Source organism: Rhododendron vialii, chromosome 13a (assembly GCF_030253575.1).
Source record: "Rhododendron vialii isolate Sample 1 chromosome 13a, ASM3025357v1".
Classification (NCBI taxonomy): Eukaryota; Viridiplantae; Streptophyta; class Magnoliopsida; order Ericales; family Ericaceae; genus Rhododendron; species Rhododendron vialii.
In genome coordinates, this window is record NC_080569.1 from 1,126,953 (window position 1) to 1,140,418 (window position 13,466).

The following is a 13,466-nucleotide window of genomic DNA, read 5'->3' on the forward strand; positions in this document are numbered from 1 at the left end:
TGGCCATGATATAGGAGAAACACCACCTCAGCGATGCTCTTCCCTATTTGGGGTAGGCAATTGTTCCAAGGGTGACTCCTCAACTGAGCCATACGTTGCTGGTCATCATATCTTGCTTGCACACGTATCGCTTGCAGAACTGTTTTGGAAAACATACCAGGTATCAAATATGGTTTTTCTAGAAGGCTTACTAAGTCTGTGTTTGATGTGGGCCGCGGCTTTTCTGCCGTAGCTTATAACTTAAGCTAAAAGCAATTTTTACAAAGAAAAAAAAAAACTTTAGAAGGCTTTAAAAGCTTCTTTTTTTTTTTCTTTTCAGAAGCTATATTTCGATTTTTTTTTTAACTTCTGCCTTTGAGTAGAGCTTTTAGCTTAAGTTCAGTTGCAAGAAGATTTCTGCTATCTTCAGTATCTTTGAAATTTCCATAAGATTTCTGCTTCAATTCTTTCTTTGCCACATGCCCACATCCATAAGCTTCAAAGAAATTTGAAAGTTTCATGTGTACCTGTTTCATTCATTCAATTAACTACGAACATAATCAACGAAATATCAGAGAAAATGTTTATGTTAACATGGGAAGCAACATGGATTGGTGGGAATAAATGTCTTTTCTTATTGACTTGTCTTGCAACAAAATATGTGATTGCAATATGTATAGTAGTAAAGTTTAGTTTATGAAGAGCGGGTAGTAAGAAGCTCCATTTTGAGATCGAGAATATTACAGCTAGAATTTGAAGTGAATCATTTATGAGTTTCTTTCGTAAACCTTGATCAGTAACATGTCCTATAATTGGTTGTAGTGGTCAAGGGCTATTGTTGGGGTATGGAAACAAAAATTTGGCTTTGTAAATGTAAAATCCTTGTCTTGGGCATACGTTTTAGGTGAATCATGATCATTAAGTAGTTTTTGTGTGCTTTGATGAAGTGCAAAAAGCCCAATGAACTCACTTGAACTCTTAAGAAATAAACGAATACCTTAGAACTAGGATGAGAGTACCAAGTGGAAATTAGAAAGAGTGGGAGGGCGTGAAAACGTGTTTTAGCCTTAGTGGCTCCGATGATCCTTAAATTGGTCTACTTTCAACCAACTTTTCATAAACCAAAATATATTATTTTTATGTTTCGATCCCATCCTCTTTTAGGACTTCGAATACCATCTTTCTCATATACAATAGGTTTTGATCCAGTTTAAAGTTGGTGTGATCAAAGATTTTCCCATAAAAATTTGTTTTTCGACCTGTTGAGGTTAAAATCATCATATCTTTTGATATATAAATAAGTTTGGAGCCAAACTAAATTGGTTAAAAAGTATGCTAGACAAGTTTTTCAATGGTGAAAACCATGTGCAAATCAGAGTTCGAGAGTGTCCGTGGCAAGAATCCAAAATTTGGTCAATTTTTGAAATTCTGAAGATGCGCCTGGGCGCAATGTTGTGCAGCTAGGGCGCATTCAAACTACACAATTGGTCAAACTTCGCGGGTTTGTCTCAAGCGCTCCGGAACTCCGTTTTTCGCAAGGTTTGTACTGTCAAAAAGCTTGTTGAGTCTAGATTCTAACCCAAGTAGTTTGGATCAAATATTATTTTTGCATCAAAAGATATGATGAATTTACCCTCAATGTGCCAAAAAATAAATTAATTTGGTAAAATGCTCGCATCTATTTCATTTTAAAAATGATAAAGACCTATGGTATATGGATAAAAAGGATTTTCAAATAACTAAAAGATTGTGTAATCATGCCTTATAAATAGTAGTAAAGTTTTGTTTATGAAAAGCGGGTAGTAAGAAGCTCCATTTTTAGATCGAGAATATTACACCTAGAATTTCAAGTGAATCATTTCTCTGTTTCTTTTGTAAACCATGATAAGTAACATGTCCTATAATTTGTTGTAGTGGTCAAGTGCTATAGTTTGGTGTATGAAAAAAAAAAGGGCTTTATAAATATAAAAGCCTTGTCTTGGGCATACGTTTTTGGTGAATCCCGATCATTAAGCAATTTTTGTGTGCTTTAACGAAGTGCAAAAAGCCTAATGAACTCACTAGAACTCTTAAGAAATAAACAAATACCTTAGAACTAGGAATGGGAGTACCAAATAAAATTTAGAATGAGTGGGAGGGCGCAAAAACGGGTTTTTAGCCTTAGTGGCTCCGACGATCCTTGAATTGGTCTACTTTCGACCAACTTTTTATAAACCAAAATAAATTAATTTTATGTTTCGATCCCACCATCTTTTAGGACTTTGAATACCCTCTTTCTCGATATACAATTTGTTTCGATCCGGTTTAAATTTGGTATAATTTAATGATTTTCCCATAATGATTTGTTTTTCGACCTGTTAGGGTAAAATTGTCATATCTTTTGATGTATAAAGTAGTTTGGAACCAAACTAAATTGGTTAGAAAGTATGCTAGACGAGCTTTTCAATGGTTCAAACCATGTGCGAATCGGAGTTCGAAAGTGTCTGTGGCAAGACCCAAAAATTTGTTCAATTTTTGAAATTCTGAAGATGCACCCAGGCGCAATGTCGTGCGCCTGGGGCGCATTCAAACTGTTCGATTGGTCAAATTTCGCGGGTTTGTCTAGGGTGCTCTGGAACTTCGTTTTTTTGCAAGGTTTGAACCGTTAAAAAGCTTGTTGAGTCTAGATTCTAACCCAAGTAGTTTGGATGAAATATTATTTTTGCATCTAAAGATATGATGAATTTTCCCTCAATGTGCAAAAAAATAAATTAATTCGGTAAAATGCTCGCCCCTCTTTCATTTTAAATCTGATAAAGACCTATTATATATGGATAAAAAGGATCTTTAAAGAACTAAAAGATTGTATAATCATACCTTAAATATAGTAGTAAAGTTTAGTTTATGAAAAGTGGGAAGTTAGAAGCTCCATTTTGAGATCGAGAATATTACACCTAGAACTTGAAGTGAATAATTTCAGAGTTTCTTTCGTAAACCTTGATCTGTAACAGGTCCTGTAATTTGTTGTATTGGTGTTTACACCATATTTCACTGCCTGTCGATGATCGACCGAAAGGTGGCAATTATGAGAATGCTTCATATTTTATTATTATTAAGTATTCGTATTAATATTAGAACTAATATTAGTATTCCTTTTATTATTATTTGCATGCAGGACACTTGGCTTGCTCCTACACATGTGGAAGTTAAAAGGACACTTGTCATGCTCCTACACATTTGAAGGGAAGTGGCAAGTTATTTTGACAAGTGGAAGCAAAAGATTGAATGAAGACTAGTGGAGAAGTTAGGAAGTTATTTCCTACGTTTGTTGTTTTCTATAAATAGTCTTTTAAGACTTCATTGTAATTCCTCTCCAACAAATCAAAGTCTATCTTTATTTGTCTTAATTTTTGGCACTACTAACCCATTCGGGTTATAATTAGGAGTAGGAGTAGAATTTCATATTCTAAGCTTAACTTAGGATCTTCGATGTGTCGCTCACGGTGATAGATCAATCGTTGAAGATTAACGGAAGTCTCTTCCATTTGTCTTCAATTTCGTTCTTAATCTCACATTTGACTCGACCGTCATTTCTCTTCCGGTGAAGTCCTGAAATACGGCGTGAAACCACGGATCCGTCTTGTGGAGACATAACCGCATTCGCCCTTATTTTTGTTGTTGGCATTGTTTTCCGAAATTTCTGTCGATTTCGATTGAGGGAAAAATTGGTAAACAATTGGTCAGTAACATGTCCCCCATTTTTGTGTAAAATCATCATCTTATATATAGTAGTAAAGTTAAGTTTATGAAAAGCAGGTAGTAAGAATCTCCATTTTGGGATCGAGAATTTTACTCCTAGAATTTGAAGTGAATCATTTTTGAGTTTCATTCGTAAACCTTAACCAGTAACAAGTCCTATAATTGATTGTTGTGATCAAGGGCTATTTTTGGGTATGGCAACCAAAAAGAGGCTTGTAAATGTAAATGCGTTTTCTTGGGCATACGTTTTTTTGCGAATCCCGATCATTAAGCAGTTTTTGTGTTCTTTGATGAAGTGCAAAAAGCCCAATGAACTCACTAGAGCTCTTAAGAAAAAAGCGAATACCAAAGAACTAGGAATGGGAGTACAAAATAGAAATTAGAATGAGTGGGAGGGCGCGAAAACGTGTGTTAGCCTTAGTGGCTCCGACGATCCTCGAATTGGTCTACTTTCGAGCAACTTTTCATAAAACAAAAAATATTATTTTTATGTTCCGATCCCACCATCTTTTAGGACTTTGAATACCCTCTTTCTTGATATACAATAGGTTTCGATCCGGTGTAAATTGGTGCAATTTACATATTTTTCCATAATAATTTATTTTTCGACCTGTTGAGGGTAAAATTGTCATATCTTTTGATGTATAAATAAGTTTAGAGCCAAACTAAATTGGTTAAAAAGTATGCTAGACAAGTTTTTCAATGGTTCAAACTACGTGCTCGGAGTTCGAGAGTGTCCGTGGCAAGAATCCAAAATTTGGTCAATTTTTGAAATTTTGGAGATGCGCCTGGGCGCAAAGTTGTGTGCCTGGGGCGCATTCACGTGCGCCAGGGGCACATTCAAACTACACAATTGGTCAAACTTCGCGGGTTTACCTCGGGCGCTCCGGAACTCCGTTTTTTGCAAGGTTTGTACCGTCAAAAAGCTTGTTGAGTCTAGATTCTAACCCATGTTGTTTGGACGAAATACTATTTTTGCATCAAAGGATATGACGAATTTACCCTGAATGTGCCAAAAAATAAATAAATTTGGTAAAACGCTCGCATCTCTTTCATTTTAAAAATGATAAAGACCTATTATATATAGATAAAAAGGATTTTCAAAGAACTAAAAGATTGTGTAATCATGCCTTATAAATTGTAGTAAAGTATAGTTTACGAAAAGCGGGTAGTAAGAAGTTCTATTTTAAGATCGAGAATATCACACCTATAATTTCAAGTGAATCATTTCTCATTTTCTTTTGTAAACCATGATCAGTAACCTGTCCTATAATTGGTTGTGGTCAAGGGATATTTTTTGGGGTATGAAAAAAAAAATGTGGCTTTATAAATATAAAAGCCTTGTCTTGGGCAAACGTTTTAGGTGAATCCCGATCATTAAGTAATTTTTGTGTGCTTTAATGAAGTGCGAAAAGCCCAATGAACTCACTAGAACTCTTAAGAAATAAACGAATTCCTTACAACTAGGAATGGGAGTACGAAATGGAAATTAGAATGAGTGGGAGGACGCGAAAACGTGTGTTAGCCTTAGTGGCGCCGACGATCCTCGAATTGGTCTATTTTCGACCAACTTCTCTTAAACCAAAAAATATTATTTTTATGTTTTGATCCCACCATCTTTTAGGACTTTGAATACCCTCTTTCTCGATATACTATAGGTTTCGATCCGGTGGAAATTGGTGCAATTTACATATTTTTCCATAATAATTTATTTTTCGACATGTTGTGGGTAAAATTATCATATCTTTTGATGTATAAATAAGTTTGGAGCCAAACAAAATTGGTTAAAAAGTATGCTAGATGAGTTTTTCAATGGTTCAAACCACGTGCAAATCAGAGTTCGAAAGTGTCCGTGGCAAGAATCCAAAATTTGGTCAATTTTTGAAATTCTGAAGATGCGCCTGGGCGCAATGTTGTGCGTCTGGGGCGCATTCACGTGCGCCAGGGGCGCATTCAAACTACACAATTGGTCAAACTTCGCAGGTTTGTCTCAGGCGCTTCAGAACTCCGTTTTTCACAAGGTTTGTACCGTCAAAAAGCTTGTTGAGTCTAGATTCTAACCCATGTTGTTTGGATCAAATGTTATTTTTGCATCAAAAGATATGACGAATTTACCCTCAATGTGCCAAAAAATAAATTAATTTGGTAAAACGCTCGCATCTCTTTCATTTTAAAAATGATAAAGACCTATTGTATATGGATAAAAAGGATTTTCAAAGAACTAAAAGATTGTGTAATCATGCCTTACAAATTGTAGTAAAGTATAGTTTATGAAAAGCGGGTAGTAAGAAGCTCTATTTTAAGATCGAGAATATTACACCTAAAATTTCAAGTGAATCATTTCTCATTTTCTTTTGTAAACCATGATCAATAACATGTCTTATAATTGGTTGTAGTGGTCAAGGGATATTTTTTGGGGTATGAAAACAAAAATTTGGCTTTATTAATATAAAAGCCTTGTCTTGGGCAAACGTTTTAGGTGAATCCCGATCATTAAGCAATTTTTGGGTGCTTTAATGAAGTGCGAAAAGCCCAATGAACTCACTAGAACTCTTAAGAAATAAATGACTTCCTTACAACTAGGAATGGGAGTATGAAATGGAAATTAGAATGAGTGGGAGAGTGCGAAAATGTGTGTTAGCCTTAGTGGCTCCGACCATCCTCGAATTGGTCTATTTTCGACCAACTTTTCTTAAACCAAAAAATATTATTTTTATGTTTCGATCCCACCGTCTTTTAGGACTTTGAATACCCTCTTTCTCGATATACTATAGGTTTCGATCCGGTGGAAATTGGTGCAATTTACATATTTTTCCATAATAATTTATTTTTCGACATGTTGTGGGTAAAATTGTCATATTTTTTCATGTATAAATAAGTTTGGAGCCAAACAAAATTGGTTAAAAAGTATGCTAGATGAGTTTTTCAATGGTTCAAACCACGTGCAAATCGGAGTTCGAAAGTGTCCGTGGCAAAAATCCAAAATTTGGTCAATTTTTGAAATTCTGAAGATGCGCCTGGGTCGCATTCACGTGCGCCAGGGGCGCATTCAAACTACACAATTGGTCAAAAACTTCGCGGGTTTGTCTCAGGCGCTCCAGAACTCCGTTTTTCGCAAGGTTTGTACCGTCAAAAAGCTTGTTGAGTCTAGATTCTAACCCATGTTGTTTGGATCAAATGTTATTTTTGCATCAAAAGATATGACAAATTTACCCTCAATGTGCCAAAAAATAAATTAATTCAGTAAAACGCTCTCATTATTTTCATTTTAAAAATGATAAAGATTTATTTTATATGGATAAAAAGGATTTTAAAAGAACTAAAAGATTTTGTAATCATGCCTTATAAATAGTAGTAAAGTTTAGTTTATGGAAAGCGGGTAGTAAAAAGCTCCATTTTGATATCGCGAATATTACACCTAGAATTTCAAGTGAATCATTTCTCAGTTTCCTTTGTAAACCATGATCAATAACATGTCTTATAATTGGTTGTAGTGGTCAAGGGCTATATTTGGGGTATGAAAACAAAAATTTGGCTTTATAAATATAAAAGCCTTGTCTTGGGCATATGTTTTAGGTGAATTCCGATCATTAAGCGATTTTTGTGTGCTTTAATGAAGTGCGAAAAGCCCAATGTACTCACTAGAACTCTTAATAAATAGACGAATACCTTAGAACTATGAATGGGAGTACGAAATGGAAATTAGAATGAGTGGGAGGGCACGAAAACGGGTTTTCGCCGTTGTGTTTCCTACGATTCTTGAATTGGTCTACTTTCGACCAACTTTTTATAAACCAAAATATATTAATTTATGTTTCGATCACACCATCTTTTTGGACTTTGAATACCCTCTTTCTCGATATACAATATATTTTGATCCGGTTTAAATTTGGAATAATTTAAAGATTTTCCCATAATAATTTGTTTTTCGACTTGTTGAGGGTAAAATTGTCGTATCTTTTGATGTATAAAGAAGTTTTGAGCCAAACTAAATTGGTTAGAAAGTATGCTAGATGAGTTTTTCAACGGATCAAACCTTGTGCAAATCGGAGTTCGAGAGTGTCCGTGGCAAGACCCAAAAATTTGTTCAATTTTTGAAATTCTGAAGATGCGCCTAGGTGTAATGTTGTGCGCCTGGGGCACTTCAAACTCTCCACCTTTGGATATCAGCTCTGAATGACAACCTGTCCATATATTTTTCAGGACAATGATCGAATCTACATCATGGATAGTAGATATTCTGTGTGCAACAACTATCGTTGTGCCATTGGACATTGCTGTATTCAATGCTTGTAGAACAATGAGTGCTGATTCTGCATCAAGAGCACTTGTGGCCTCATCAAGAAGTAGAATCTTTGGGTTTCTCAAAATCGCTCTTGCGATAGCAATCCTCTGTTTCCGCCCTCCAGAGAGCTGAGTTCCCCCTTCTCCAACCTGAAGCCATCAAACTGTCACATCAGTCTACAAGATGGTGCTGAAGACTAGTGTTTCTGTTCTAAAAAATGAGGTTTGCAGAACACAACTCAGAAGTGCCTTTGGAAACACAAAAGAACTCTTGTTGAATTTTAGCAAAATTAGTTTTCAGCAATTTGAAGACGTCTATTTGATACATTGTGACAATGGGTACTTTTCTGAAAGGTAGAAATAAGATTAAAAAACCATCAACCAAAGAATTTTTTGAGAAGTGCTCTCGGTAACTGATTTTGAAAACAACCATCAAATATTGTATCAAGCTTTCAGAACCCAAAAAAAAAAAAAAAAACCAAAGTGGAAAAAGCTAAAATCTGCCGCTTGTCTTCCACATCTGGCACTTAAATTACGACAATAACAATTGAGATGTTCTATTCAGCCAACAAACTTTCTATTGTTGTTACCACCTTTTTTATGGTCATTAATCCTGTTGTCTTGCTAAACAGGAAAGGCTCAGCAAAAATACCTACCTGAGTATGATAACCATCAGGCAAATGTTGAACAAAAGAATGTGCATTTGCAGCTTCAGCGATTTGATCCATATCTGCTTCATCTTTACCATACACAAGAATGTTCCCAGAAATGCTAGTGGAAAACAGTGCTGGTTCTTGATGTACCAGCCCCATCTGCTCTCTCAACCATTGTAACCCAAATTCGTTAAATCATGTCCGTCCAACATTATTGTACCTATGGCAGTTCATAAACCACACAAAACAAAATTCTTGTAAACTAATGAGTGAACTATCAAAATTCTACTTTAAGATCAAAGAGAAATTTGAGATCTGCACCCTGTTCGGTTACATGGGAGACGTATTCTATATTTTCTCTGCTGTTTGGTGTGAGGGAAAACAGAAGTTAACTGGAAACTTTTTCTGTGGTAATAGGAAAATGAGTTGGGTCAGTGGTGGAAGCTCGGCCTTGGTTGGACATTGGACAAGGTCCACGTTTGAGCCCTCATGCCCCTTATTGGAGATAAACAAACTCCTAATACCAATCACACGTGGTGAGACCTTGGCTTCGGCCCCGATGTAGGTGTGATGGGATAGCTTACAGATCATGATGTGGTGTAACAGTGCCATACTTCCCGCTTGAGCTTTTCATTTTACAAACGGGACAACAAAACAAACACTCGAGAAAGCAAGAAAGGGAAAATGATAGTTTTGGTTATAAAGACAGGTTTTGCCAAACCAAAAAAAATCCAAACACACCGACAAAGAAGACGACCTTAATTAACTTAGTTAAGATGAAATGATGAAATACATTGACTAATTTAAATCGTATACAACTTGGATCAAAATTGAGCTGTTGCATACCTGAAAATATGATGCCAGAATACCAAGAATATAATACGTACAGAGAGAGAGAGAGAGAGAGAGAGAGAGAGAGCCAGAATTTTTTTGTTTTGAAGTTGGGGTGGGGGGGCTTAATACCTTCGCCCCTGCCTACTCGTCAATTCGCACTGAAGATTCCACCCATGCACACCACCAACTTTGATATACCAAGTTCCAGTAACTATACTTGCACCGGTCTCCATTTGTTTCCTGCAAAAGAATCAAATAGAATTGAATACTGTGCACATAATTCAATTCAACTCCAAAACTTGAAAGGAAGTTTTCTCACTCGATGAAGCTTGACAGGTATACCAGACATTAAACATTTTCAAAAAACTGGAATTAAATGGGAATGGTTGTGGGAAATGTCCTTCATTAGCAAATTTACAACATTTGAGGAGATACACAAAATTAGATACGCCGAAGAAGTTATCCCAAGGTTCAAATGAAGCATGCTTGGAAGATCACATGATTTAAAACCTAGCTTAGATGCCCCTAACTGTCAGACCTACCAAATAGTTCATTAGATCCTTGACATGTCCCGTAATCTGTACTCAAGTACTATCCATTGGTTGCATCTTCCGTACTTAAAGCATACTCGTCAAGATAGAGGAACATTGCATGGTCCAACTCAGCTATTGATAAATGAAATCCTTCAAAAAGTAGTCCAGTGGTAGATCGGTTGGTTTCGCGGAGAATTTAGACATATCAACAAACTAGCACAAAAGAAATGCTCAATATGCCATTTTAAGGCTAAAACAGTTAGTAAAGGACAATTAGCGAAGTGACCGTTTCGGCATGGCCATTAGAGTTTCTAACTGCTCTGCAATGTTCAGCTGGAGTGGGTACCTATCACCACAGCCGCGATAAGGTGCGAATTACACCCTTACACACGACGTCTGTTTACGATGACAACTACTGCAAATGGTTTTGAACTCGCCACCCATGCTAGGGAGAGATTTTCACCCGCACCATAATTGCCAACTCGACTACCACCTCACTGGTGGCTACTGTTAGAATAACATTTGGATAATATCATGTTACCATGTTTTCTATGATATTTTTCATGTTTCTCAGTTTGTTTATTATTCATGTTCCCTAGTTAGTTTGGTTTAGGTTTCAAAACTTAACAAACTTCAAAAATATGTTCAGGTGTAGCTTGTTTTATGAGACGAGTCAATCTAAAATGAGCTTCAATTGAGCAGAACACGAGCCGATGTCGAGTAGTTAAAATTTTCATATACCACAAGCCAAGCGAGCCGAGTAGTAGCTTATTCGAGCTTGGTTTGAACTTTGAACTTCTAACGAGCTTCAAAAAGTGAAGGCTTTACTTTCCCCCTTTTTTCCCCTGTAACTTTTTGTTCATATTAATTAATTACGTATGCAGAAGGAAAACTGGAAGTTCACACAAAAAAAGGTAACTTCAAGGGATCAATCCCAAACTGAAAGCAATCATTTCAATTCTAAGAACCTGTGCTATGTTTGGATTGGGTTTTGAATTTTTTTTTTAAGAAATAGTAGGGGTAACAAATGGAGAGAGATAAAAAGAGAAATGTTGGAAGTAGGAAGAATTCTTTTTGAAAAGTGAAAGAGAACAAGGCATTATTCTCTAGCAAAAACCAGTTCGCAAAAGCTTGTACAGTAATACACAAAGTGCTTGACAATTGCCTCAATTTAAACATGCAACTAATGGAGTAAGAAATTCCTTGTTGTCGCAGTTTAATAGCTGTAAAGAGATCATCAGTAGTTTCGTTGGATCAAGTATTATTGCCAAGAACAATGAAAGCTATACAAAAATCGAAATTAGCGGACCTGTTATAATGGAGTGAGAATCCAGAGGGCCTTCTGTGATGAAAAACAACATTTTCTCTCTCCCCCCTCTCACTCTCTCTCTCCGTCGGGAAACGTCCCTTCGACGGAGTGAAAACATTATTTGCTAAAATGGGTTTCGTACAGTGTGGCCAAGTCTATTTTCACAGAAGCAACTTCACACAAATGATCTCCGATTATGTGATGATCAGTGTTCGATTAATATGATCTTCAACAATGTTTATCATCTTAACCAGCTCTGCGAGATGAACCCTTTCGATCATGGAGATAAATAGGAATGAGATCACAATTTGACGAATTCGCCTTGCGAGGTCTCATTACACCATAGCGGCGTCGTTTCTTGTCGGAGTGATTATACAGTGTGGCCAAATCTATTTTCATGAAAACAAATTCACTCAAAATGTATTCGATCATACATCAATAAGTGTTAGATTGAAATGATTTTAAACATGGTTTATCTTCCTTAAAATCTATACAAGATGAAAAAATTCGATTATAGGTATAAATCCTAATGAGATCACAATTTGATTCAAATCCCCGTCAACATGGTTTTAAAGGACTTCGCAGGTAAAAGATGAGTAGTATTAATGATTACACACGGCGTCGTTTTAAGAACATCCCGTGTTGAATATGCGAGCTTGAGGTGGACGCCTTTTTGGGAAAACTCGCGTCTCTCCTATGCGAGTTTCTAATGAGTGCAAGCACGATTCATATCACCGAACTCCAGTAGTCGTCGTCCCCATTTATCTATACTCTCTCTAGTCGTTGTCGTCCCCATTTCTCCCAAGATTTATCTATACTCTCTCTCTCTCTCTCTCTCTCTCTCTCTCTCTCTCTATATATATATATATATATATACAGTCCGGATCCAATGAGGGATCCCACACGGTGCTACCGTGCGGGACTCTCCTTTCCCGATCGAATTGCGACGATCCGAGCCACTCAAAGTGATCAAGCCCTTTCCGATCATTTTTTTTGCTGATTTCTCGCGAGTACCCTTAAAATCACGTTTTGATCACTTTGAGCGGCTCGGATCGTCGCAATTCGATCGGAAAAGGGGAGTCCCACACCGTAAGACCGTAAGGGATCCCTCATTGGATCCGGACTGTATATATATGTGTGTGTGTGTGTGTGTGTGTGTGTGTGTGTGTGTTTGTGCATATTGTATTTCGCGGATGAATGTTTGTTCACAAACTTGACGTCAATCCTCCACAAGCTGATTCTGGCGTCACATTTTCAGGTATGAGAAACCTCAATTTTTAACCATCAAATCAAATAAATTCCCTTGGTTCTCGATACAGATTATAATGCCACAATCCATAGAAATATATGCTAAAAAAACCCATTTAGCGGAGTGCTACACCAAAACCTAATAACTCAATTAGCATCATGGAGTTCTAACATCCTATGTTTTACTAGCAGTTTGACATTTCTATAATCTTCTCTATTTGGTCGAAGAATGCATTGTACACGACATAGAAGAATCTTAATTCAAGCTCAGCTGAGCCCCTCTTTGTATCTCCCAATAAGGACGTATGTTAAATGTAAGCCATCCAACGAGACACTGTTTCTTTGGAAAATGCAGATTATAGAGCGAAAATTCTAAACCTCATTTAAGAGAATGTTTTTGGAGTGGAAAGTCTCAAATTCAGGATCTTTTGCCGTGCAAATTTCCTGAGAAACGAAATAATTTGTTTGTTTGGTTTGGTTAGGGGACGATGAGCAAAAATATAAGTGGTTACTTATCAAAATACCTTCATTTCTCTTTTGTTACCCATGGAAAACAAACGTTTCTCAGTAGGACGTTAACTAGCTTTCCTTTCAATGTAGCTGTATTGTGATTGAAAGTCAAAAGTAGCACATTTTCTAGTGATCAAAATTGTATTGTCCTGTTATGGAATTCTTTCAGAATAGCTGAAGTTGAAATGTTATGAAAGGGGCATGGCAATCATCCAAACCACCAAAAAAGGCACAGGAACCTTCTCACCTTATCGTTATAAGAGTGTGATATTTGTGGGATGACGTAGAACCAACCTCTCCTGTGAAGGACAAAAATGCAATTTTACTACTCATTCTTATGAACTGACTAATAGTCCCACGTCTCCCACCTTTTTTCGA

General features: G+C 36.6%; 1 protein-coding gene across 1 annotated transcript; it reads right to left on the reverse strand.

Moving 5' to 3' along the window:
* Positions 1-341: 341 nt before the first annotated feature.
* LOC131313045 (ABC transporter B family member 14-like) lies at positions 342-11,684 on the reverse strand. The gene is made up of 5 exons (XM_058341107.1): positions 11,331-11,684; positions 9,618-9,728; positions 8,658-8,874; positions 7,702-8,151; positions 342-506 (listed from the first exon to the last, which is right to left on the reverse strand). Exons 3-5 carry the CDS (start codon positions 8,811-8,813, stop codon positions 342-344), a joined length of 771 nt encoding a protein of 256 aa, XP_058197090.1. The 5' UTR covers positions 8,814-8,874; positions 9,618-9,728; positions 11,331-11,684.
* Positions 11,685-13,466: the final 1,782 nt, after the last annotated feature.